The 26,543-nt window shown below is 42.4% G+C and overlaps 1 protein-coding gene across 1 annotated transcript in view; it reads left to right on the forward strand.

The window, feature by feature from the left end:
- The window catches only part of col12a1a (collagen, type XII, alpha 1a), a 55,120-nt gene extending 33,295 nt beyond the window's left edge, over positions 1 to 21,825 (forward strand). The window contains exons 36-66 of the mRNA XM_068721569.1: positions 780 to 909; positions 1,081 to 1,223; positions 1,428 to 1,557; positions 2,135 to 2,254; positions 2,390 to 2,536; positions 2,684 to 2,800; positions 2,922 to 3,074; positions 3,290 to 3,364; positions 3,469 to 3,608; positions 3,761 to 3,884; positions 4,679 to 4,822; positions 5,064 to 5,228; positions 5,469 to 5,507; positions 5,661 to 5,799; positions 6,504 to 6,646; positions 7,117 to 7,226; positions 12,065 to 12,223; positions 12,509 to 12,586; positions 13,309 to 13,395; positions 13,874 to 13,927; positions 14,334 to 14,429; positions 14,615 to 14,668; positions 15,608 to 15,661; positions 15,958 to 16,011; positions 16,702 to 16,773; positions 16,879 to 16,914; positions 17,016 to 17,082; positions 17,177 to 17,359; positions 17,624 to 17,701; positions 18,899 to 19,069; positions 20,920 to 21,825. Coding sequence (XP_068577670.1) covers positions 780 to 909; positions 1,081 to 1,223; positions 1,428 to 1,557; positions 2,135 to 2,254; positions 2,390 to 2,536; positions 2,684 to 2,800; positions 2,922 to 3,074; positions 3,290 to 3,364; positions 3,469 to 3,608; positions 3,761 to 3,884; positions 4,679 to 4,822; positions 5,064 to 5,228; positions 5,469 to 5,507; positions 5,661 to 5,799; positions 6,504 to 6,646; positions 7,117 to 7,226; positions 12,065 to 12,223; positions 12,509 to 12,586; positions 13,309 to 13,395; positions 13,874 to 13,927; positions 14,334 to 14,429; positions 14,615 to 14,668; positions 15,608 to 15,661; positions 15,958 to 16,011; positions 16,702 to 16,773; positions 16,879 to 16,914; positions 17,016 to 17,082; positions 17,177 to 17,359; positions 17,624 to 17,701; positions 18,899 to 19,069; positions 20,920 to 21,068 — 3,411 coding nt within the window. The 3' untranslated portion in view covers positions 21,069 to 21,825. The remainder of the gene's footprint in view (positions 1 to 779; positions 910 to 1,080; positions 1,224 to 1,427; positions 1,558 to 2,134; positions 2,255 to 2,389; positions 2,537 to 2,683; positions 2,801 to 2,921; positions 3,075 to 3,289; positions 3,365 to 3,468; positions 3,609 to 3,760; positions 3,885 to 4,678; positions 4,823 to 5,063; positions 5,229 to 5,468; positions 5,508 to 5,660; positions 5,800 to 6,503; positions 6,647 to 7,116; positions 7,227 to 12,064; positions 12,224 to 12,508; positions 12,587 to 13,308; positions 13,396 to 13,873; positions 13,928 to 14,333; positions 14,430 to 14,614; positions 14,669 to 15,607; positions 15,662 to 15,957; positions 16,012 to 16,701; positions 16,774 to 16,878; positions 16,915 to 17,015; positions 17,083 to 17,176; positions 17,360 to 17,623; positions 17,702 to 18,898; positions 19,070 to 20,919) is intronic.
- The last annotated feature ends 4,718 nt before the right edge of the window (positions 21,826 to 26,543 follow it).

Genomic DNA, 26,543 nt, shown 5'->3' on the forward strand with positions numbered 1-26,543 from the left:
GGAGAGGTACACATTTATGGCAAGCTCAGGCCTTTTTCGCAGCTGGAGCCAATGACGTGCAATGTGGCCTTTTTCGGGCCGGCGTCGTCAAATTTAATACTAGCTGGAGATTTTAGACAATTTATGACTAGCATCACTGATGTCGCCGGTGATGTTTTTGTACTGAGAATCTCAAGAAACCTCAGTAAATTGTTGACCAGGACAGATGGGAGCTCTCTGCATGCGCCATGAAACGATCGTGAGCAAATTCACCAACCCGTTTGCTGGTCACACCCTGCACCACACACTTATCCCCATTTCCATTGTAAGCACATAGACAAGCGTCCATCCATCTGCTTCCCTCACTCACTCACTCACTCACTCACAGAGGTTAACAGAAGCCTTCGAGAAGCTTAATTTGTCCAGCTAACTAACAGCTGACAAGTGGTCCCTATGTAATCAGCTGTTGTTACTGTCAAACTGGGCTAAACAGCGGTGCCAGCTTTCAAAAATCAAAGGATTATTTGGCTCTTCTTTCACTTAGTGCTGACAGCAAGGGGCTGTTTAGTAAAAGGAAGGTTTCAGAGGGAGTTTACAACAGAAGCAGCTGTCAGGAGAAGGGGAAAGGAGTTAGGCATCATGTCTGTGCACCCTGACACAATTGTCTATTTTGGAAAATAAACAGATTTGCTATCATCTTTATCTGATTTTACTGATCAGTTAAGGACTTAAGTGAACACACGCTGCAGTGAAACTTTTCGGTAGTGTCTGTTCCTTACGTGCTCGATGTCTCTTTGCAGATTTTGGTACCAGGGACCACCACTGAGGCCCTGCTACAGCAGCTGCTCCCAGACTCTGATTACAATGTTGGAGTGGTTGCACTGTATAGCGATGGCGAAGGACCCACTATCAGTGATGACGGAAAGACATGTAAGAACCTTTGCCAGTGTGTTAAAGGACCCTTTGTGTCATGCGAGTGCATGTCTAGTATAGGTATTTCAACAATTAGCTTCACATAGAAGTTCACAAAAAGACCGGAGATGTAGAAATGCTTGGAATGTACACACAAGCCAACGCTCTTTTTCATGTTTCGTCACTCAGTGCCCCGCAGCAGTCCAAGGAACATGCGCGTATATGACCCCACCACCAGTACTCTCTCTGTGACCTGGGAACATGCCGAAGGTCCTGTCACGCAATACCGCATCACCTATGCCCAGACCACAGGAGACCCCATCGAGGAATTTGTAAGTTTATAATTCCATATAATTCCACTGTTGCTTAAGGTTTAATAAATTCTCTTTTTAGAGTGGCAATTTTTTGCCTACAGCCCTAAGTGATAAAGCAACTCTCATTGATCTGAGATATTAATGCAAATGTATCCCTCATATGCTCTTCATGTGTTCTTGTATTAATCCTTTTCTTTATGCGATATGGCTAATGTCTTACAGACTGTAGTACCGGGAAACAGTAACAATGTGATCCTGAAGAACCTGGATCCAGACACTCCTTATAATATCAGAGTGACTGCCATGTATGCTGATGGAGCAGGAGGACAGCTGGAAGGAGACGGACGCACAGGTATGAACAAATTAGTCTGTGTGTTTCGACTGATGCAGGGATCGTTTAAGGACATGAAACCGGGCACCTTGACAGACACTTATATCATGCAGGACTGCTCACAGACAGCGGAAAATCTCATTCGATTGATCCATTGATTCGGATCCCGAATCAGTGTAGCAAAAGTGGAATAAGTGAAATTCTTGACTTAACATGCGGGCCAGATGCACCAAGAGCCTTTGCCAGACAATTATGATCTGGCTGTGCCCCAATGAGGGAGATCTTAGGCTTCCAGTGCTGGCTAGTGTTTACCCTTACTTTGCTTCTCAAACAAAAGAAGCTTTATTATATGTCGTAATACCACTCCGCTCCTTGAGGCGGCTTAATATTTTGTTTCTAAATATTTCTCTGATGTGGTTCGATTTATCATCCCCTCGATCACACATTGAGATATTTCACCCATAATTCAAAAGTCACAATGAGCAATAATAGCTGTAATGCAGTAATTGCCCTGCTGACAACACTGAAGTCAAATTCCTTTCCGCTGTAATGAAAAGAAACCTGCGTTGACTGTGCTGCCCTGTCTTGTTTCCCGCAGTGGGTATGCTCGGCCCCAGGAACCTTCGTGTTTCTGATGAGTGGTACACCCGCTTCAGGGTGTCCTGGGACCCTGCCCCCTCCAAGGTCACCGGATACAAGCTCATCTATCAACCCGAGGGTATGGACATGTTGTTATGGGCATAAAACGAGAAAATATGTTTTAATAGTATACCTCAAAGTAGCATTTGTAAAATCAGAAGGACTTTCTTTTTAATAGAAACAAATATGGGGACTTTTTTATGTCTACTTCCAGGCTCTGATGAGTCCTTAGAGGTGTCTGCTGGGGATGTGACCTCCCACCAACTGCATAACCTGAAACCTGGAACCACCTATGACGTGAAGGTGCTGGCACAGTACGAAACAGGCATCAGTGGGCCTCTCGTTGGACAAGGCACCACATGTAAGTTAATAATGCAAAAACACATTCTTTGACAGGTTTATGTGCACACAATTAAATCAATGATTCTAGTTTTGTCTGCCAATCCATTGCCCTGCAAATAGGTGTTGTTGTGAAAGATTATGTACTAAGAAGAATGCTTCCCTTTAGTGTACCTGAATGTGACAGACCTGACCACCTACAACGTTGGTTATGAGTCCTACTGCATCCGATGGACCGCTCACAGAGCAGCCACCTCCTACAGACTCAAAGTCAATCCTATTGATCGTGAGTGCTTTACTGAATGACGCTCTATAAAGGCCTTGATCATGTAAACTTTGAATTTGTTTGATGACTGCAATCTGAATCTATCTAATCTGGATTCTCTTCTTTCTTTCCTCTCCTCTAGCCTCCAAGAGAGGAGCTCAGGAGATCACTGTCAGAGGCTCGGAGAGTAATTACTGCTTCGATGGCTTGACCCCTGACTCGCTCTACGACGCCACAGTGTACACCCAAACCCCCAACCTGGAGGGACCTGGAGTTAAAGTAAAGGAGAGGACATGTAAGATAACATCCTCTATGCTAGTTTTAATGCTAATATAGCAGAGGACAGTGCTCTCACACGCTTGATCGGTAAAAGCAACTGGGAAGTCCAATTTATTTTGCGTTACACTGTATATATATATATATATATATATATATATATATATACCCTCATCAGCCACAGTATAGTGTGTCACCTTAAATGTTGTGCCCTGTTTCTGTTTTGTTTCGCAGTGGTCAAACCCACAGAGGTGCCAACAGAGCCTCCCACCCCCCCTGCTCCAGCAACAGTGCCCCCTGCGCTCGATGGTGAGGAGAGCTCTGAACATTTGCATCGGTGCGCAGCAATGATAGTTCTTACCTCTCAGCTGAGCTCAGGTTTAACATTTAACATCATTGTACCCGCATCACAGTGTGCAAAGGTGCCAAGGCAGATCTGGTCTTCCTCATCGACGGTTCCTGGAGCATTGGAGACGAGAGCTTCATCAAGGTCATCCAGTTTGTCACAAGCATGACTGGAGCCTTTGACGTCATCAGCCCTCGCGGCATGCAGGTCAGCATAAACCTTGACGGCGTCTTTGTTGATTATTTCTCGGCCATAAACTGGCCGCATGTAATGTTTTGAAAGATATGTTTGCCATGCGTGTGTCTATGTGCGCATCATTTGTTGTCACTCTCTTACCATTTTTTGTTCTCTTTGAACAGGTTTCATTTGTGCAGTACAGTGATGAGGCCAAGACTGAGTTCAAGCTGAACACCTACCAGGACAAGGGCATAGTGATATCGGCTTTGCAGAATGTGCGCTACAGAGGAGGCAACACAAAGACAGGTACACCACTGAAAAAAAACACAGAGGCATCTTAGTAACCTAATTGTTGTAAAGAATGATTGAGTGAGTGATGATTATTTTCGGAGCATATACGAAAGTGTTTAGGGTTAAGGGTTGGTTCAGGTCTGGGTAGGGGGGGGCACATATTGACAGGGAAACAGTATTGAAAACAACACCTTTTACGGCAGCCGCAGCATTAACAACGTTACGGACTGTTTAAAGCCACCTTTATGACACGTGTATGTATCTTACAGTGTAAGTTACTTGGCCGATTCATATTATTAATACAAAATATATTCAATAAATAAGTTATGATATTATTAAATCAGTAAGGCTTTATTGGTCCCCAAGGGCAAATTCGCAAGTCACCCAGCAATATGTAAAGTATCATATAAGATCTATATAAATGCATTCAAATTAGCTCCACATTCACCAGCTGCAATACGTAACATCTAATAACAAAGTTATCTAAATGCGATGATGAATATGCATCAATATGCATTCATTTTATTTTATTAGAGTATTCATACACACACACACACACACACACACACACACACACACACACACACACACCTCACAGGGCGATTGTGTATTAAACCTGAGTGTGAGTATTATAATAAAATGTTTTATCAAATTCAAATACTTGGTGTAAAATTCTTGCTGATTTTCCATTATATCCTTCATATCTTTGTCAGTATTGAAAAGTCTTAGATTTAACTTAGATTTAACCCTGCTTGATGCTCTCTAAACCCTCTCCTTCATTGTGATCCTCCTCCTCCTCCTCCGTCCAGGCGTTGCTCTGAAGCATGTCTATGAGAAGGTGTTCACCTCAGACAGCGGCATGAGGAAGAACGTCCCGAAGGTGCTGGTGGTGGTCACAGATGGACGTTCCCAGGATGATGTCAAGAAGAGTGCAGAGAAACTGCAGCATTCTGGTACGTGTAGAACTATTAATCATTGCCATGCGTGTTTTGGTCTGTGTTGTATGTATAGTCCATACTGATTTTTATCCATATTCCTTCTCCCAAACTTTGTTTTCCTTCACCAGAGCCACAGATTTGTGGCTGATTTAATAAACTCTTGAGAAAACCTCTGCAGTGATACAACTGCCTGTGGTTATTGGAAGTTTGACAGTGGTCTTTGTTTTCTGTGTGTGTGTGTGTTTTACACCCACAGGCTACAGTGTGTTCGTGGTTGGGGTTGCCGATGTGGACATGTCGGAGTTGAGAGTTATCGGCAGCAAGCCCAGTGAGAGACATGTGTTTGTGGTGGACGACTATGACGCTTTTGCCAAGATCCAGGACAACCTGATCACCTTCATCTGTGAAACAGCCACTTCCAGTAAGGCGGACATTAATATATCACAAAACACTATTGTATTTAAGTATTTCTGCATTCAAAGAGGAAAACATTTTCTTTGGACTTAATGACTTTTTTTGTGTAACTTCTATTGTGGTTGATTCATGCACCTGCAAAGGTAACAGGAAGCTCACCCATTGCCCCACATTTTACTGCCAGGAAATGTACAAACAGACATGAATCACTTACTGTAGGCCGTAATCTGTTTTTGTCCTGTTTCAGCTTGCCCTCTGATCTACATCAATGGGTTCACAACACCTGGTAAGCATAGAGCATCACCACGCACCTTCCACATTCACTAATCCCTCCGGAGCTTGTTGGCATTAGTAGAATGCTATTATGCTACGCTACAAGGAGGTTTCCCTATTTCAGTTTCCATCCTCTCGACATGTCTCCTGTTCTTACCCCTTCCAGGTTTCAGGATGCTGGAGGCTTTCAACATCACAGACCGGACATTCGCTGGCATGAACGGTGTGTCAATGGAGTCGGGCTCCTTCAACAGCTACATTGCCTACAGGCTGCACAAGGATTCCTTCGTGAACCAGCCCACAAAGTAAGAGCTGAAACTAAATAGTGTTTGTGTGTGTATGTGTCAAACACAGGGAGTATAAGTCTAACTATGTCCATATTCCCAGGCTATTGGCCTTATCTCCTGTGCACTATAATTCTGCCCAGCCCACAGTCATTATTCATAATGATGCCTTTGTAGTCAGAAGGGTTTCCCCGGTGCCCCTTGGCTATGAGCCCACAGCCCTATTTGTTGTTGCGGCTTGTGGAATATGTGGTGCCAGCAGGAACACAAAAATGTGGTCGCAGAATTAAAAAAAAGTTCCTGGACCAGCCCTGCTTACAAGGAGCAAACAAATCACCTCTGGGTCAAGAGCTTGGTGTCTGTATTGGGCCTCAAAGTATCTAAACCTCTTCAACATACTTTGTTAATATGTTCATAATGATGAGCACTTTGTGTGCCTGGACGCAGCCATTGCCATAATGTGCACAAATGGAAACACTTCGAACTTCAGCAAAGGAGAGGGGACATTCAATGTTTTCAACATGTGGGCAATTTCTGCAAGGCCAGGAGGGGAAACTGGCAATCATTTACAGGTCCGGCAGCCGACGTGACAGACTGGATGCTGCATCATTGCAGGGAGACTGAATGGTCTTGGTATTCATTTCTAGCGTAATATTCTGCTAGTGTGATGAGGGCACAGCTCTGACTCATGACTCATCACAATATATGTTTTTTTACGCTTACAGGGAAATCCATCCGGAGGGTCTTCCCCCATCCTACACCATCGTCCTGCTCTTCCGCCTGCTGCCTGACACAACCGCTGATCCTTTTGATATTTGGCAGATTTCAGACAAAAACAACAACCCCGAGGTCGGGGTCACCATCAACCGTAAGCCTCCCATCCTGTTGTGGCCCCCAGCTGGAGGGGGACGCTGCTGTACCTGACCCAAAGTAGACACAGCTGTGCAATCTTTACAAACAACTCTTGCTCTCTCTTAACTTATTTACAGGCAGCCAAAGCTATGTTATCTTTGTCAGATAGGATAGGCAGCAAATAAGACATTTGAGTCATATTGACGACTGCTACTGAACATCCTGCTTTTGGATTTTGCTCTGCTTTAGTTATTCTCTAATAGAAAACCTTCATTTTTAAATAAGTATCTTTTACAAACGCACGCTTACACACCTGGTAAATGCATGCAATTAATTACGAACATGGGCCTAATCCCTCCTAGCTTTCTCTTCATCCCTCTCCGCTCTCTACAACCATGTGTTCTCTATAGTCCTGTCTGTGCTTTGCGTGCCACCGCATCGTAACACACTGTCAGGGATTCATCAAAGGCCCTTTTTCTTTTTCAGCTTCCAGCAAAACAATCACGTTCTACAACAAGGACACCCGAGGAGAGATCCAGAAAGCCACGTTTAATGAGGAGCAAGTGAAGCGGGTTTTCCATGGGAGCTTCCACAAGGTAAACACAATGCATGATTCTTACAGAGAGAAGTACTGTGCTCACAACATAGTGATATTATTAAAGTTTGGCTTTACTAGTAAAGACTGAGACTCTTTTGCGGTCACCTGTGGTCTGATCGTCCTTTTCAGATCCTTTTACATACAGAATATTGGTTTAGTTATTTTCCTTTCACAAATCATGTGTGACTTTATGCTTCATTTAAGTGGACTGAATTACCTTTCAATGTGAAGATCTGACTAATCGTGTGTATCGGGTGAGCTGTCGAAAGCTATCCATCTTAGAGTGTCGGTCAGCGTGGACTTTTTTATGGTTTCAAATGAAGTTTTGAAAGCACTTAATTTGATTAACGGATGGTGGAGGCTATAAATATTTTTTTTAAAAGAGATTGGAGGGAAATTGTGGAACCTCAGTGACCCAGCATAATGTGCAAACCACATCAAGACAGGAGACTCTCCTGATAGTTGTTTAGTGAATTCCAAACCAGTCTGTTCCAGACCGATGCACCAGTCATGGGACTGGATTGATTTTAATCTTGGGTTCCGCTTGAGTTTGATTCAAAAATGGCATTCAGCACACTTTATGGTATTTCTTTAAAGAAGTTCTCCAAAAAAAATGTTAGAAAGGAAATCTGAAACTGAGGCCAAGATATCCTGACAGTTTCTTGTATGGGTCAATCTCCAAAAGAACTGGTTTCCCATAATGCAACTCAATAGCATCTTTGGTTAGACTTTCCTTGTCTGGTAAACTCCCACGTCTTTCAAACTCCACGCCGCCTTTTTTAAAACTTTGTGTTATTGTATAAATTTTTAAGTTGAAGTCCGGTCTGACATTCCCCTCATTACATCATCAGGGTTATGTTCTTAGACTGGGCAAAACTCCTACAGAGCCACAGAACACATTATACAAGTGTTTTCAGTAGTATTACCCATGACAAGAGCTGAACTTTATGTGTAAAATTGGTGGAGTGCCCCTTTAAAATCTTTGCTGGATGCTTATAGAGAGTATAGGACTAAAGGGGTTTCTTAAGGATACTTAATAATAGTTCTGGAAGCAAAAATAAGTTCTGGAGGGATAGTTTAAAATTGATTACAAGGTTGAATCCAGATGTTTTCTAACTGTCCCAATGAAGCATTTTCCTTTCTCTGAAATCCGTGCCATCAGCGGCCCTGCCTTTCATGACAGAAATTAAGATTGAAATCCCTTTGGGGAGCGTTAATTACATTATTCATTAACATCAACTACTCTTCAAACTATCTGTCAAAACCTCCCATCCAACTTCAAATTATCATGCACAATGGTGTTATTGTTGTGCAAACTCTGTTTCTTTTCAGTGGTTTAACCACCACATTAGGCCCACATGCCAAGCTTACAACTGTAATAAACAACATTTGAATGTAGTATGCAGTCTCTTGCTGCCACAGCAAGAGGTAAAATGAGACATCAAATGCCTTTATGTCCAATTCAAAGCTGGAGCGAATATAAAACATCCTCTATTATGTTCCACCACAGTAGGGAGTAGAGAGAACAATGAGGGACAGTATATTTTCATACCAATGTAGGATGGCTTTAGATGCTAGATTCATAACTGGAGGAAACCACTGGAGGAAACCACTGGAGGAAAAACAACTGGTTCCAATGTACTTTGTTCAAAGAGCACGCTGGCCCTTACAGTGTATAGCACAACCCCCCCCCCCCCCCTCGCTCCCAATTCTAAGGTTATCAAAATGAATGACCCTTTTCAATGTTCCATGGTCTTATCTGACATCAAAGGTACTTCCTGATATTACAAAGCACAGCTTTTGGAACTGAAGCACTGATGCGAGCGATATATTGGCCCGCAGATCAGAGCGTTCTGAAACTGGCTTTTCAGTTTGATCATTTAGCATCCCACATCTATGTAATTGTAGGGTAACTTCATGAATGAATAGGACCCTGGAAAATGTTGGGTCAGACTCAGGACTAGATGTAAATGACATCACTGCTGGTCTTGTTGGACAGCAGCCGGATCTGTCTGTGTGTGTGTGTGTTTTTTCTCAATCTGTGGCCGTGGTGGAGACTGTAGTCTGAATGTACACTGGGTGGCTAGTTTGCGGTGCTGTAGTTGTTGGTCCATGAGCTGGCAAGTCTGCAGCGGTCTACCTAGCTGCTTATTTACTGGTCTGCTGAGTAATGGCCGCTGCCGACAGCTGTGGTGGTTTGTGTTTACATGTTGTGAGTGGTTTCCCGACTTCTATCCATGGCTAGTACAGTAGCAATAAAGTGTGTGTGTGTGTGTGTGTGTGTGTGTGTGTGTGTGTGTGTGTGTGTGTGTGTGTGTGTGCGTGTGTGTGTGTGTGTGCGTGTGTGTGTGTGTGTGTGTGTGTGTGTGTGTGTGTGTGGCCAGAGTGACCAATGGTGAGGGTTGTCATAAATGGCAGCTGGGCTTATTGTCCATGTATGACAATAAACAGAACAAACCCCAAGTCTTGACCTTTGAGTTTTAGGTTAATCAAGTAGCGCTCCAACCAAGGATTATTTTCATTATTGATTTATCTAGAGATTCTATCCTCTTTTAATTGATTTTTTTTAATAGTCTGTAAAATGTCGGCAAATGTTAAAAAGAAATCTTTCGAATGTTCCAAAACCCCACGGTGAGATCTTCAAATACCTTATTTTCACATTTTAGAGGATAGAACCAGTGAAAAAATGCCATTATTGCTTCTTTTTTTTTGCAGATTAATTTCCTGTCAATCGCTGAATCTATTACTGTTCTCTTCTTGTACTAAAAGAGTGCTTGACAGATTTAGCTTTTCTCATCGGGCCAGTTAATAAAAAAGTAACCCAGGCTGGAGAGGTCGGGGTCTATCGCTGATAGAACATGTGGGAAAGCTCTCAGAGATGACGATAGCAGATGCTAGCCACTCACTAGCCCACTGGGGAATCCCCTCCCACACTCAAAGGGTGGGAGCCCGTAGAGGGAATGTTCCTCTTAACCGAAGTGAAAAGGACATTTTCCATAAGCCGTGGTGACCGGTCGTGTATTCAGAGCTACATGCCAGAAGTTTGAGCGTGCATGTTGGTGTAGTCACTGAACAGGGCACCGTAGTTTTACCTTATTGTTCCTGAACTTGAACTTTCAAACTTTCCTTTTGGGTACTTTGTTGGGAAGGTTGTGCCAATATACGCACACACTAATTAACACAGAGAGGGAGGTTTTTTTTTTGCCAAATTGTCCACTGACTGCAGTCATTGTACTCTTCATTTGTGAGGACTTTCTTTTGGACAAGTCTTCTTTCTGAGAGCTGGACAAGTAGACTTCCTGACCCAGAAAGCCACTCTAGAAATACAGGAAATTAATTTTTCTTACCAAAGAAATCCACAGTGACTTGTCTGATCGCAGGTGCCAGATCGGACATGACAGCGTCACATCGAGAATGATACAATGGAACTGATCGACCTAACTGGGAATTTCATGTTCAGCAACAGCACTGCTCGCATGAGACTCCAATCTAATGGAGATTTCATAGTGATTATTTATTTCCCTTTATTCTCAATGAAAGCTAACTTAAGCTTGGACCCGCACTTAATTCATTTCATGCATGCACTAATAGCATGCATGAAATTAAGGTTCAGGATTATGAAAACGAAGGAACAGTCAGGACAGAGCCAAGAACAGTAAAGTCTAATCTGATAGTAATTACGGAAATATTTCAAATGTACTAAAATCTTACCATATGGACTCTGACTGAGTGTTGACACAGCAAAGAACAGTGAAACATTCTGTGTTAACAATATATAAATGAAAATTGTTCATCTGTCAACACTTCGCTGCAGTAGGACCAGATTATTTAGCAACAAACACTATCAACTGAGGGAACAATGGTGCCTAGAAAGCTAGAGGCCTTAATTTCCAGTAAGTACCGTGATTTTATTGTGTTTACTTATTGGTCAGTGAGGTAATATATACAGGCTCATTATTTGCCATCCCATGTTATCATCTAAAGCTGTAATGGTAAGCCCTCAGGAGCATGGTGGTATATGGTAATATATCCATGCCAGGACCCTGGGATAAACGACACCCCTCTCCCTTTGTGGTCCACCAGATACTTTGTTCTGCCGCCAAGGAAGTCAACTGTAATTTTGTGATTGGTTGCCAGGAACCATGGCCTAGTCTGTGGTTGGTATGGTTTTGTAGAAAGAAATAGTAGCTTGCTTTTCCTGACATAAAGAAAGCTTGTCAGACTGTTGAGCTGGGGAAAATTTGCAACAGTGAGGAAAAAGTATGGAAAGTGTAGGACGTTTGATGGCACACCGCACATGATATTGCTTCAAGATGTGGAGCAGGGTTCTCTGGACAGGAAACTTCAAAATCTGGCACTTTGTCACTCCGTGTTGTTATACAATCACTGACTGCAGCTTTAAAGCCAACTGTTGTATATTTCCTTTTTTTATGGTCCATTCATTTGTGGAGGCATCAAACAGCAGTCTCATGCCAAATCAGGAACCACTCTGGAGTAATATCAGAATCTATCATTGACGTGGTTCTGCAAAGACTAAACAATTAACTCAATCTGGCAATTATGTGGAATACAGCATCAGCATCTTCATAAGCTCCAGATAACATGGGTTAAAACGGCTCAGTGAAGTTGTTCCTTATGGTTGCACGTTCTTTAAAATAGCAATGATGCCCTTTCCAAATACAATGAATGCCAAACCCAGTTTTTCAAAAGCTTGAATGTTCTTAGTACTCTCTGCCAAGTAATTGGTAACAAAGCTGGCAGATATGAAGTATTGAGAACACAATAAGGTTTTGTTAATTGTGCCCTCTCCTCTCCTCGTCCTCTCCCTCCCCGCAGCTCCACATCAGCGTCTCGGCAGAGAAAGTCAAGCTCAACTTGGACTGCCAGGAGGTGGCAGAGAAGCCCATCAAGGAGGCCAACAACATCACACTGGACGGTTATGAAGTGCTTGGCAAGTTGTCCAAGTCTGGAGGCGGGAGGAGGCAGTCTGCGACGGTAAGCGAAAAAAGAAACTTGTGAAAAAACGCAAAGGCTTGGAAAAGCACGTTTGGAAAAGCATCTCACAGCTTTCCAACCGATGAATATTCAAATCCGCTTGTGCATAGTTACACAATTAAATTTTAACAGCTCCCAGTGACTGCTGGAAGGATGGAAGCCTGCATCTTTTTCATTTCTCTAAGGGACTCATAGTTGTCCTGCTTTCAACAGTATGCATTTTCATCAAGAATGGGAGCCATTTGTAACACCCCTTGACATTTTCCCCTTTCTTCTGTTGTGTAGTTCCAGCTCCAGATGTTCGATATTGTCTGCAGCTTGAGCTGGATCAGCCGAGACAAATGCTGCGACCTGCCCGCCACAGTAAGCACAAGTGTCATTTTAGAATCATTTAACAGCAAAGTCAAGTTAAAAGGCCATCTATAGGTGCACTTGAGGGATATTTCGGTTTTGATGTACATGTATGACTAATTGCATTTTTAAAGAATAGGACCAAGAATCGTTAACCTTGTTTGTTCTTAGAATCAATAGCAGATTAACCATTCTATTTACTGTATATACTGTATGTTTGTAGCCATTGGGCTAAATGCAAGGCTGAGGGTGCCTCAGTAGAACTGAAAAGAGCCTTGTATCCTGTGCAATTGTGCTAATCGGACTGTTACCAGTATGATCAACCAACTACATGAAAACAAGTGCTCCTTTGGATCACGCTGCAGACAGTAAATCACATTTATTTCGATTCAATATGGTAAATACCGGACGCAACGGCAGCATTTATCCCGTTATGAGCAATTCATCTATAATTTGCATCAGATTTGAATATATCATGTCAATGACTGCAGTGTTACATATAACTCATTATGTCAAAGACTCATTCCCAAAAATGTGGTCAGTGTTTGCAGCGGTCGGTGAGCATCTGGTCTCAAAGACCCACACTGACTTTGCATGGGCCACTGTTCCATCAGGACCGTTGCTGGGTTTCTAAACTGCCTCTGCTTCTTAAACTGGACCATAAGAATACTCCTCTGAAGTGTGTTTGTGCATTTATGTGCTCTGATCTCTTCATCTTGTGTCTTCCTTTTCAGAGAGACGAGGCCAAGTGCCCATCCCTTCCCCACTCTTGCACATGCACACAGGACAGCATTGGCCCTCAGGGGCCTCCTGGACCTTCGGTAAAGACTCTCCCACGGTCATCCCTGCGTGTCCACTGTCCTCTATCTTCACCTCCTCTACCTCTGTCTGTTTTGATGCGATGATGATGATGATGATGATGATGATGATGATAAAGCCATACGTCTCTCTGCTAGTATCGACTGTGCAGCTATAATGAGCTACTTGACATTCGCCTGCTATAGTGAGACCGAGGATGTCCTTCGCATCAGTCGTGGTATTTTGTTTTCCTTTGGAAAGAGCAGCGGAGGATGAGACCAGTGGCATGCATTGAAGTGTGAGCTCAGGAGGAAGTGTCAAAAGATAAATGCCTGTTGGAAAAACAACAGTGCAAAAGTCTTGAGGAGACGTCTGGAATATATGTGCTCGGTAACTTCACTAAACCCCTGTGAGGATTCGGTGGGGCTTGGGGTTTTTAGGGATTTTGGAATCTGCTCCTGATGTTACACTCACTGTGCTTGTGGCTCCTTGCTTTTCCAGGGCAGCCCAGGTTCTAAGGGACCACGAGGTGATAGAGGAGAACACGGCAATCCTGTGAGTAACGCCTTACATTAAATAATTAAATAAATTGTTATCTTTTTTTTATTTTATTTTTTTTTACAGGCTTTGAATTTGTAACTCTATTTACTTCAGTAATTATCAATAATGCTAAATCCACTCGCTTCTCACTGCCATTGTATTTCATAATTACTGCTCTGCTACAGCCTTACGTTAGCCTGCACCATCAGACAACGCAAGTTGCACACATCTGAATTTAGTTATCAGCTGTATATTTTTCAGCCATTCAAAGGGGCCACTTGTCAAGGACCTTAAAGGCCCATTTCCACTGTTGATATGCATTTTCTATATGTGTGCAATAAAAAGTCTGATTAGACATGTTTCTTTTTGTAAGAGGGTGGCTTTAAAACGTCTTTGCTTTTTGTCTGGGTATATGCTGTAGGGTCCAATGGGTCCACGCGGAGACTTAGGACTCCCAGGCTCAATGGGACCACCGGGACCACAGGGCCCTAACGGACTGTCTCTACCCGGAGAGCCTGTAAGTTGACCTACAATACAAAAGTGGAGTTGAATGTATATGACACACATTATCCCTCGTTATTAGTGCTGATACGAAAGTGTCATTTTGTTGCCAATCCACCAGTGAAGTCAATCACAATCACAGACCGAAAAGGATGAAACAAAGACTCTCAAAACTTTCTTTTCCTCCTCCTCCACCTTCAGGGTCGCCAGGGACCAAAGGGAGATGCTGGAGACCCGGGCCTGTCTGGCCTGCAAGTAAGTACTCCCCCTCTCATTTTGTGGTTTATGAACAGGAAACAGGAGACCATCCGTAGAGAGCAGCATTGCTACTGGAGCCTGGATTCGGTCCACATGCTGAGATTGAAACCACACTCATTGTAGGAGGTTTACCATGCCATCCTCAGGGAGACCCACACTCTCGAATCAGCCTGTTGATTGACAAACAGTAGAAGGTCGGTGATGCAGTTAAATTATTATGGAGCGCAGACTCATGTTACCGAAGGGGAAATAGGGAATGGAACATGTTCTTCCACAGCCCTGTAATTGAAGATGTTCGTGACTTGGTAAAGACTCAGTATGTCTGAAGCTTGAGCGTCTTTGACTTACAGTAGATGTCATTCTGTGGACTTTTTGGATGAAAATGACATTCACATAAAACCAGACTTACCATGATGATAACATCCAGAGTTCAAAGTTCTTTGAGGTTATTGCTTCTCGTCAGAAGAAGATTTGAAATCAGGCTTCACCCATTTTTCATTTCAGGGCAAGGGCATTTTTGAGTGGGCTGGCATTACATAGCCATTTCTTGGCCGAACAATGTTCATTCATCCAGCTGAGGTCATTCAGCCAACTCCCACCATTCAACTGGAGAGAACATCGCCGCTGGTTATTCTGGCGTCTGAATGAGCATCAGACATGGGAGAAAGTGCTGTTCTATTATCTTCCGCGCTTGTTGGCAGAATTGTCTTTACACAATAAAGCTTATTAAAACAGCACTCTCTATTCAGATGTGTCAACAGACAAGAGAGAAATTGTTCTATTTTTTAGTTACACAGATGATATAATATTTTTGTCTGAAGAGTTTTTTTTTTTCTTCCTGTGTATTCTAGTTCAACAGAGGCATCAGGGAGCTTTATGAATGTGTTGTTCCTGATCATTAGCGTTTGATTAGGTGTGTCTGCTTTTTTTTCCCAGGGTTCTACCGGACAACGTGGTCCTCTGGGCCCCAGCGGACCAAGCGGAGTGCGGGTAAGATCTACCTCCAGGCCTGCGCAGTGTGCACACGGTGTTCAAAGCCAACAAATGGATCCGACACTTCCTGTAGTTAAAGGACATGTTTTGCATGTGATCACCCACTTAGCTCAGCGTAGGCAGAAGTACTCACTTGCGTCAGCCAAAATAATTGAGCCACTAACTTATAAATATAATTTAAAAAGACAGTTTTAAGGCCGAAACCAATATTAGGTTATGACACTGATATATTGCATGAATGGGGTCCCCAGTGTGTTGTAACCCATGTGTGATTGTATGTTATTTCTACATAGGGGCCACCAGGAAAGGAGGGACCATCTGGACCCAGAGGCCCACCAGGGCCCATGGTGAGTGTGTGTGTGTGTGTGTGTGTGTGTGTGTGTGTGTGTTTGTCTCTTTGTCTTTGTGTTTTGCAGAAAAGAGCCAAATAAATATTCCTTGGAGCATGCCTTCTTTCCTGATAAATCTGCAGCAATTACTTCTCTGGCTCCACAGTTGCACTCTGCTGGAACTGCACGTAAAAAAAAAAGAAAGCTGTCTGTAGTCTGTAGGCCCCTCCACTGGTACGAGGATGGTGCATGCATCTCATTTTCTTCTTCTGTGGTTTGAGGAGGTCTGAATCTACTTAATCCAGCCATCATGCCAACAGGCAGCGTGCCAGTTTAGAATTCACACGCACTATACCATCCTGAATGCTCCAAGACCCATTAGCAGTGCCGGGTGGCTGGTCTGTATGTCTGTGTGTGTGTGTGTGTGTGTGTGTGTGTGTGTGTGTGTGTGTGTGTGTGTGTGTGTGTGTGTGTGCATCCCATCCGAGTTGGCTGTTGGGCATGTGTGTGTTTCCATCTCCTCTTTAGTGTTCTTGGCAGCTTGTGCCACACGCCCCCACTGCAGATGTCAAAGCATGAAACTGAACTTAAAGCTTCTTATACAAACGTTAATAGGGAGCAGCAGGTAAACGTTCCAATTATGTTTATTGTGCAGTAATTTTAGGTAAACACTAATCTTTCTGTGTTATTTCCTGTTGTTTTTTTTAGGGAAACCCTGGAAATCCAGGTGTACCAGGAATTACTGGGAAACCAGGGAAACCAGGAGACACAGGAAACACAGTATGTTCTTAATAACAGGGCACAAATTACGGTTGCATGACAATTTTTAGGAGAGGTTGAGAACGAGGTTGTTGCTTGTTCTGACACCGTTCTTCACCTTAACAGGGAGCTGTTGGCCTTAAAGGAGAGAAAGGAGAGAGGGTATGTATTGTTTTTTAGGAAAATGCCATATACCAGTTATCATACATCACTAACGAGGAAAAACATTGCCATGTCTTCATGAAAATGTCTTTGTTTTCTAGGGAGACTTCGCATCCCAGAACATGATGCGCTCCATAGCCAGACAAGTTTGTGAACAGCTTGTGAACAGTGAGCAGCACTTTTCTTCAGCTTTAAGGGAACTTTAAGGTCATTAAAACATGAATCCAGTACAAATCCAGCTGTTTCGGTTCTTCTCTTGCAGGTCAGATGAGCCGAATCGACATGATGCTCAACCAGATTCCCTCTGGGTATCGTAGCAACAGTCCGGGGCCGCCTGGTCCTCCCGGCCCTGCCGGCAACCAGGGATCCCGTGGAGAGCCTGGACAAGCTGGTCGAACTGGTTTCCCTGGAAACCCAGGGCCGCCTGGAAGTCCAGGAGAAAGAGGTACTTCATTGTTGTGTTACAAAGAAGCAGACAGGAAAAATAATGATGATTTAAAGGCCATGGTTATGTTGAATGAGTGTTGGTCCAACATGAGTGGAATAACAACATAACAGCATTACCTTACCTTGTGTAGATACGAGTTAGCGTTGCATGATATGATTAAATCCTGGATCTGGGTTTCATTTACGCTCTTTAGATTTCTACACATTGTTTTATTGGTGTGAAAATGTTTTTTTTCCCCCCTCTTTTCTCTGTTTTATGTAGGTTTGGCAGGAGAGAAGGGAGAGAGAGGATCTCCAGGAACTGGTATCAGAGGACAAAGAGGTCCACTAGGGCCCCCAGGTAACACAAGGCTCTTTAAATACCCCGATTTTTTTGTTAGTCTCCGATCACAATGAGGCGAGGAACCACATTTTCTGTTGAACATTGTTCTCCAGCAGCTGCAGACAGTCTGCTGGTCTCCCACTGTTCTGTTACAACTTAATCTTTACTCTAAAACACAGTTTCAGTGTTTTTCACCTTTTTGCGGACCTTTTCATGTCACAGCACCCCCGTAAGTCCAATTAAAATGACACATTCCAGCCCGAGGCCAAAATTTACCTACAGCATATGGGTCTTAAGCACCTTCAGCTGCTTTGCATACATGTTTTGGAGGGAGCCAGCACATAAACCCAGTTCTTTCTTTTCTTAAGGATTTATGTCTCGTGTGCATTGAACTTCTCCAAACACTGCACATTTGAAATAGAACACACTAAATGGAAGGTATTTACATCCATCATTAAGGAGAGAATTTATGTGTCTGAGTTTAGACGGTCTTTAGTCAGTCTTTAATCAAGGGCATGATGCAGTTACCATTGTTTAAAAAGCTTAATAGACTGATTTGTCAGTCTGGAAATAGGTCATCGCCTTTCCTCAGTTGAAATTTCTATCCAATATGTTCTAAGTCTGAAATGTTCACCACTTCAGAAGACTTCCTTTCCCTAGGGAAGCTATTGCAAAGACACAGCAACCTTCTATTGATGTCGACCCCACAACACCAAACACTCATATGTCTGTTTCTGTGAATGAAGAGAGAAACGACTGAAGACCAGTGGGAGGAAGTCCATACTGATGACTCACTTGTGTGTGTTTGTGTGTGTACTGTAAATGCATGTGTGTGGGAGAATCTGATTGTTGTACAATGAGCTTTCTTTGGTGGCTTCATCGCCAACATATGGGCTCACTTAAGGACGAGAAAAAGAGCGAGGGGAAAAATTCCATCTTGAGTTTTTACCGTCTAGACAGACGGGGCCAGGGGGTGGGGGGTAGAGGGGGGGGGGGGGGGGGGGCTCCACACAGCCCAAGACTGTTTTTTTCTTGGTCAAGCTTTTTAATTGAGCCATTGAAAAATTCAAATTACAGTGCTGCAGCCCCGTGTTACCCCTATCAATTTCCACCGAAGATTTACGGGTGATGTCAGTGGGTTTTCCTGCTGAGCTCCAGACACGGCCTTCAACTCCAACTGGCCTTACTCACCTTCTCTCTCCCTCCCCTTTGCAGGGCCACCAGGAGAGTCAAGAACAGGACCCCCAGGTACTTCTGGCTCCTCTGGGCCTCGCGGACCTCCAGGTCGCCAGGGCACTCCGGGGGTTAGGGGACCACCAGGACCCACTGGATATTGCGACTCCTCTCAGTGTGTTGGCATTCCTTACAATGGACAAGGATACACAGGTACACTCAACACTGTCTAGGTCCTGCATGGTACTACATTAGATACAAGACTAAATGTATGCAGACTAATTACATTTGCAGCTCAGTGCACTACTTCTTTCTTTGATAATGTATGGAGATATGAATAGAAGCGTTGTTGTTTAAACTGTTATTTCCATAAGAAGTTCAGCTGATCGTTCCCAAAGCCCCGCCCCGCTTACTGTTGCTACGCCTGTCAAGCTAGATCGTTCTCGCATGGAACATTATTCGGTTTAAAATGATAACTTGGCAGATTCACCATCACAACTCATAGTCATTTCTGAAACAATAAGTCCTCTATTTTAGACAGAGGTAGACAAAGAGACAGCCAGAGACAATCGATTTTTCTGAATCTGAATGATTTAATCAGCTGTAGTTAGCTGGCTAACTAATTAAGCTAACATCAGACAGACAACTGTCTCTGGCTGTCTCATGTTTCAAACTGACTTTGTGGAAAATGTGATCCCTGTCAAAGTGCACTTTCATTCTCTGCTCAGGACGCCATTACTCCACTTTATCGTTACATAACTAATTGTTGTTTGCTTCTATATTAATGCTCAGAATTTCAATTATAGCACCTTTAAGGAATATAAACACACAGTTTAATCTATTCCACACAATTGTATGATTCTGAAAAGGATAGAAATGTGCAGAAATCCAAAGCTTGACAGGCCTGCTATGCTTAGTTACCGGTGCTAATGCTAAACTAGGATAAGACAATCTATTTGGGGGAGGGGTTTAGTGAACGCCGAGTAAGGAGTCACATTTCCAATATCTCCATACATTGAATGTACAAATTTTAAAACTGGCTTGTAAAGCATTCTAGCTAATTGTGTATGATGACTTACATTAAATCAAAATGATACTTATAACTGTGTTCCGCAGTGAAAACTCACACCCTCTTTGAACTATTTGCAGGTTTGGCATAGTAAACGTACTAAGTCACCTGTGCCGCTTACACTTTGAAGTCCTGTTTCTGAGATGTTTGCCCACTTGCTATGGGGCATTTAAGGATAATCACCATGGACATAATTATTGAACACCAAACACAAACATTACGAAAGCCAAAAAAAAAACAGAACGGAGCGGACTGGCACTAACATCATCTCACAAGCTACAGTGATGGCATCCTGCTGGCCTGTTTGCATCTTGAACCACAACCCGTTTGGAAAAAAAACACACAAAAAAAAACAGAGACTGAGCATTTCTACAATGGAAGAAGCATGTACAAATACCACCCAAAACAACTACTAACAAAGAGGATTTCATAACTGAAAGCGATGTTAATGTAGCGGTGATATGTGTAAATAAAACTAATTTTTGTGCCTTGTAAATGATTGTATGAACCAGGACATTTCACTAAAAAAATCAAGTTAACATCCGTATTGAGCTTGTGCCTCATAACCCTCTGCTTACTTACCACCAGCATAACCTCTGTTTACGACGCCTTGAGTGACTTAGACAGCTCTGGTCCAGACTGAAGCATGTTCCTTTTGTAATTTTAATCCTCATGTTCTTTGTGTACGTTGGCCAAATCAGTACTGAATGTTGCTCTCCTGTCATTTCCATGCGTTCTTTGTAGTATGAGCTGGTTATTTTACTACGTCTTATTATCCAATAGGTTGATGGATTTTATTGTAAATGTCATCACAGCATTTGGAACAGTTTTTTGGTTTTTTTTCAATTAGCTTTTTATGGTATTTCAGGAAGCAATGAGTAAGACACAAGGCATTTGTTTTGGAATTCCAAAGTTCAATATAATTTAAATTGTTGCATGTGAAAAGTTGTAGAGGGAACCCTTTTTTTATTGGTCGTCCCGAATATTTTTCTAGCCAACAACTACCAACCTGAACCTGAGGTAGAGACTATACCCGTGGAGCCAGCTGGAGAGTTTGAGGCGATACAATCACCCGGTTACTCACGAAACCAACGAGGAAAGAGATCACTACCACACGACAAAACAGAAACACTAGCATCATAGCTACATTGAGGAAGTCTCAGAAAGCGTAATATTGAAACAACTTCCATGTTGACGCATGTGAGGATGAAGTGATTTTCCGAAAAAAAAACAACTAATACTTATATGGGTTTGATACCCCTGGCTATATTGAACATATATTTTTTTGACATGAGAAAATTTAGCAAGATGAATACAAACCTACATGTTCGTTCATTACAAACCTGTGTGCTTGCTAAGTGTTCCCTTTAAGTGTCTGTTTGTAATATAACTGCAAGTGTTTATCGGACTCCAATGTGTAATGCACTAATCATGTGAAAACCAGCGGAAAGTACGTCGAAGGAAGTACAGCATGTATGACTTTGAACATTTTCAGACTATCCATGTTGTTTTTGTCAGACTTCAGGATGTAAAGCTGTTCCTAAGCTAAAACAATTAATTTGATCACCAAATATTTGTTCATTGTGATGTTTTGCTAGGCATTGAAACCAAATGATAATCTGACTTATTGTAACAAACCAAACTTTTTTTTATTTTTTATTTTGTTTTGTTAACAAAGGTGGAATTGCATGTTTGTGTTGTATATTTACTGAGGATTTCTAAGTCAGAATATAGTTGTTGTTTTCTATATATGCAGTTTGGATTTGGTTGCAAGACTATGGACATAGAATTGCTTTTCCCATGTTTTAACTGCACATTTTGTGAATTCCACACAGCCTTATTTTCTTATTTATTTCTAAAACAGAAGAGGCATTTTTCAATAAAACTACTGAAAATGTAGCGTTTGTTTCAGCTTTCCAGTCATTTCTTTTTTTCTTTTGCTGTCACTTCTTCAACTTCTCACAGTATCTGCACATCGACTGACTCCTCAACATGCAACCATCTCCCTTTTTACACCACACGCCTCCAGAGTTTATTTGCTCTTGAGTGACAAAATATTTTCTTTCCAACATAAGGCCTTGAGAAATATGCTTTGAAGTTTGAACCTTTATTTGTTTTGACAGCTAAAGATATTCGTGCGCCAGAATGTCAGGTAATGTCAGGGCACCAAGAACAGAAAGGAAAGAGCATAAAAACAAACGTTTTCAACATGCGAGCTGCTTCACAGTCTTTCACACTCACCCAGTTGGCTTTCGTCCTATCAGGTTGTAACGATTAACCACAGACATCCACGAGGAAGCAATGCAAATGACACTGGGCAGATAGCGGCTGGAGATACTCACAGCTTTCCACCCATTAAGCATATCTAATGGTTAAATGAGAGCTGTGTGAGGTAAGGAACAACTCACGCCATTTCTGTTTATTGTGACGAAGGGAAAGCATCTCTGAGGAGGAGTTTTGCACAGAAGAGATAAGGACTGGGGGGTGAGGTATCCAACCACCGCATGAAGACATGAGATGAAGCCTTTATTTTCTAAAGTGTACAAGCAATTCATGAAGCACATTGTATTTCAAGAGAGCCAGGAATTCTTGCAGGTACAGAAGGAGCGTCTGAACAGCTGGTACATGTTAGTTGGTAAGGAGAGGGAGGCGACTCAGCTAAAGAGTGGAGAAAGAGCTTACAAATGAGAACAAAGAGGACAGTCTGTCATTTAAATCTCTCTGCAGCAGAACATTGTCACACAACTAAGCCCTCAGGTATGGTCTCGGTGCACACTTCACGATTTGTAGAAAGGCTTACCTTGCAGCAACACTCTCTCAGACATGCTGGCCTTGTTGAAATATGTTCAGAGCTGTTCAAAATGATACGCTGTTCTTTAGTTCTCAACATCAGGCTCTGATTTTGGTTTTAACGTCCCTCTATGTCACCGTCCGAGATGGCGCTGTAGCGCATTTTTTCCACCACAACCAATCATATGGTTTCCCTCTAAACTCACATAAAAAAAAACTGTCTTCAGTGTTGCCTGATGCCATCCTCACAGTAACCCTGTCTGGTTTCTGTCTGCTGATTTCTGTGAGTTTGTTGACAATCCAGCGAGCATCTGTGTTCATTTTGTGGCGAGAGTTTCAAGTGGGCTGTTCCAGAGTGTGCGGTTGTTACAGATTTGAACTAACCTGTTTTATCTCTGGTTGTCTTCTCGCAACAAAGTGTCTCTTCCTAGGCCTATTATGTGGAATTGAATTCCCAAATTAAGGCTTGAACTTGCATTAACAGATTCTTTTTGGCACTGACACTTTATCCCCTTACACAGTTGACATGGGTAACCGTAGCCTACAGCATATTTACACATCAGACACAAAACGACATTAGCATTTATTAGGAGTAATGCTTCTAGATACCGGGTTTGATATTCACATTGCTTTCAGCGCTGTTTGGTCTCCATCAACTCCTGAGGGAAATATTTGTCTTTTTAGCTGATAAATGCTCCACCATGTTCACGGCTAAGTCGCTAACTGTGTCTGCTGACTCTTTAGTGCTTGGCAGGTATAGCACAGAGTGAGTGGGTTTATCAGAGATTTAAAAAAACAACAACATTGATACGGTAGGAGCAAGGACACTGAATTAGAAAAGTACAGTTGTAAGCATTAAAGCGTCTGTAACCTACACTCATACAGATGTTTTCAGTTATTCTGGCTGATTAGACCTCTTGTCAGGACTGTAAGTCAGAAGCACCGTAGACTAACTGAGTGACATCTTCCTATTAGTCTCCTGTTAGCTTTGTTGAACCTGTTGGTGCGGGACAAATTACGCCTTTATCATTCTTATTGGTAGATAAAGATTTGTGACCGAATAAATTCCCATCAAAGCTGCGGCCCACCTTCAACCTGATCAGCCAGATTAACTGAAAACACCTGTGTGGATGTATAGAGGCTTTAAAATCAAAACAGGTTGAAAGAATGCTAAAATGTTAAAAGCTGAGGGGAGCCGGGTGATCATTTTTCTGCGGCTACAAGATTTCACATTCCACAGAGTTATTTGATCTATTCGTCATAGAAAAATATTGATTAGAGCAGCTTTAAGCTGTTATTTTGATATTGTTTGTTCAAATGTGCAGACAAACTCTTCTATAACTGCATACTGAGGCTCTTCAGCATTAGAAAAGTCCAATTTCTTGAAAAGGCTTTGGTGTGCTGTTGTAAAATGTCAGACTCTAATCAAACTGTCCAAACTTTCAAAGACTGTTCACGCTGTTTCCGTATGGTGTCACATCTATGGCAAATTCGTATCAAGCGTGTGATGAGATATCAACGTTGGCACGTCAAAACACAGCAGCTCCAGTTTCAAAGAAAGCAGCGCTCACTGCGGTAATTCATACGTTTTTGATTAACTGTGTGGAGCTGCGTAACTGAGTAAAAGTTTAGAGAAGGCTGAGAGCCATTTTTCTTGTATCTTTGTCAAACGATTCATTTCCTGGCATTAACGGAGTCAATTTACGCTGAATTTTTGGACAGCGTTCTATAAGGTTTCAGGGCCAAAATAGAATGGAAGCAAGCATGGGCGCTGGGCAGCAGATGAGATGAATTAGCCTCGTATTGAAAAGTAATCATAAGTGATTGAGAAGTGGAATTTTATTTGGACTTTTAGGACCGCTATGAAAGCACTAGCATGAGAATTGGTGGGATGACAGCAACATGATGGAGATCACATGCCGTGGAACACAGACACGTGTGGAAGGAATTCCTATTTTCATGAAAACATGCAGACATGACATTTTATCATTACAATGCAGACCCGACATAGAGACAGAGAGCACAGTCATAAAGAGTGCAGAAACTAAAGTGTTTAACGGACACATGCTGTCACATGCTGGATCCATCACACATGTAACAAAGCATTACATACAGAGTCTTTCTACAAGAGGTGAGCTGAGGTTTCAAACCTACAATGGGATAACGAGAGGTTGACCAATATGGGTCTTTAATGACCACTACTATCTTGTTTTGTTTTTATTGGACGGCCTTTGATACAAGCCAGTATTCTCTTCTGAATGTATGCTTTGTTTTGTTTTATTCCAAAAATGTATTTTACTTTTTGGCAGAGTGGACAAGCCTCTGAACCAGCATTGAAACGAATGAACTCCAACTTTCCAGGAAAAACCGCGAATAGACACTTTTATTAGTATGACTACTTTTGTGGAGTCCCATTAAAAAAGTCTATAAAACCAGTGTATGGTGAGTTATGACATTCCTGCAAACAGCACTATCTTATCATACTGTGTGTAATCTCAGCTTGGCTTTTATGTGGTTTACAGAGGAACTCGCTGCACAAAGGGAACCAGACCCAAATGTATATGAACTGCTTCGCCTGCAGCAGCCACCCATTAGAACGGAGTGGCTTTGATTCTTGCCAACCAAAACCTGAAGGAAGGAATGAAGTAGTCCTTTTGAACTTAAAGGGGGGGTTGATTCCTCAGAGGGCAAATATTCAGTCATTGAGCATAGGTTCCCACTGACTGAGACGCCAAGAGCAACATCGGCGCAGTCCTCCCCTTTGAATATGGAAGGAGGAAGAGCCAAGTGCTCTCCAGCTGACCTTGTAAAAACTGAGCTTTCATTGTGAAATATTCCTCTTAAAAACCTGTGTTCTCATGTGCCGTGTTACCTGTCCCCAAAATGTCCTCCAGAAGAGAAACAAAACAAGGAACGCAGCGTGTTTCATGAATAAATGCCACACTTGACCCATTTCAACGGTCCGTTTTACTGCTGCTTGTATATTGTTTCACTTAAATCACTAACACGAGATACATATAACTCACTCAGTGAGTATAGCTAACTCAGTCCAGAATGGATCAGTGCCGTAATGCAATGCTCGTAATGTGTTTTTAGCCTTTTTTAGTTTTACATTCTTGAAGTCTTAAAACTGTAATACTTCAGATTTAGGTCGTGGTCATCGTAGCCACGGTGATAACAGTATGCAATTTAATAATAACGCACGTCCTTTGTCAGTAACAAAACATCAGAAGAGCCACTGGTGTATTTGTTTGCAGGGCAGTCAAACAAACTTGTGTTTTTATAAAAACGTCAGTCCAAAAATGATTCCAACCAAGTCCAATCAATTGTATGCTGCACACGGCAAGCTTTCCAAACCGGCTGCATTTTTGATCAACACAGTTAGCGCTAAACTCTGGGACACATAAATTGTTTCCTGTGGCTCCTCGACAATAAAAGTCACCTCAGTTCCCCGGTTGCTTTTAATGTGCAGCAGCAGGAACTGTTATGTTTGCATTAGCAGTAACTGAATACAGTTCTAACACGACTGTGGGGAAGGTAAATAGTGACGCTGATATTAATGAGCTGACATTTAAAACAGAGGGTGAATGGCGGACTCCGCCGCTAACAGTAAAGAATATCGTATAGAGAAAATGACAAAATGTAAATATGTTATAGGCAGATGCTGAAATAATGCAGACCATGGATAGCGTCTAAAACATGGTTTGATTTCATGAAACTCATAAGGACTCTACATTACATTACGGTCATTTAGCAGACACTTTTATCCAAAGCGACTTACAATTCAGTATCTACACACCGTAGACGCAGCTACGGGAGACATTTTGG

Source organism: Cebidichthys violaceus, unplaced genomic scaffold (assembly GCF_023349555.1).
Source record: "Cebidichthys violaceus isolate CVI_PGR_0920_01 unplaced genomic scaffold, fCebVio1.0.p SCAF_28, whole genome shotgun sequence".
NCBI classification, from domain to species: domain Eukaryota; kingdom Metazoa; phylum Chordata; class Actinopteri; order Perciformes; family Stichaeidae; genus Cebidichthys; species Cebidichthys violaceus.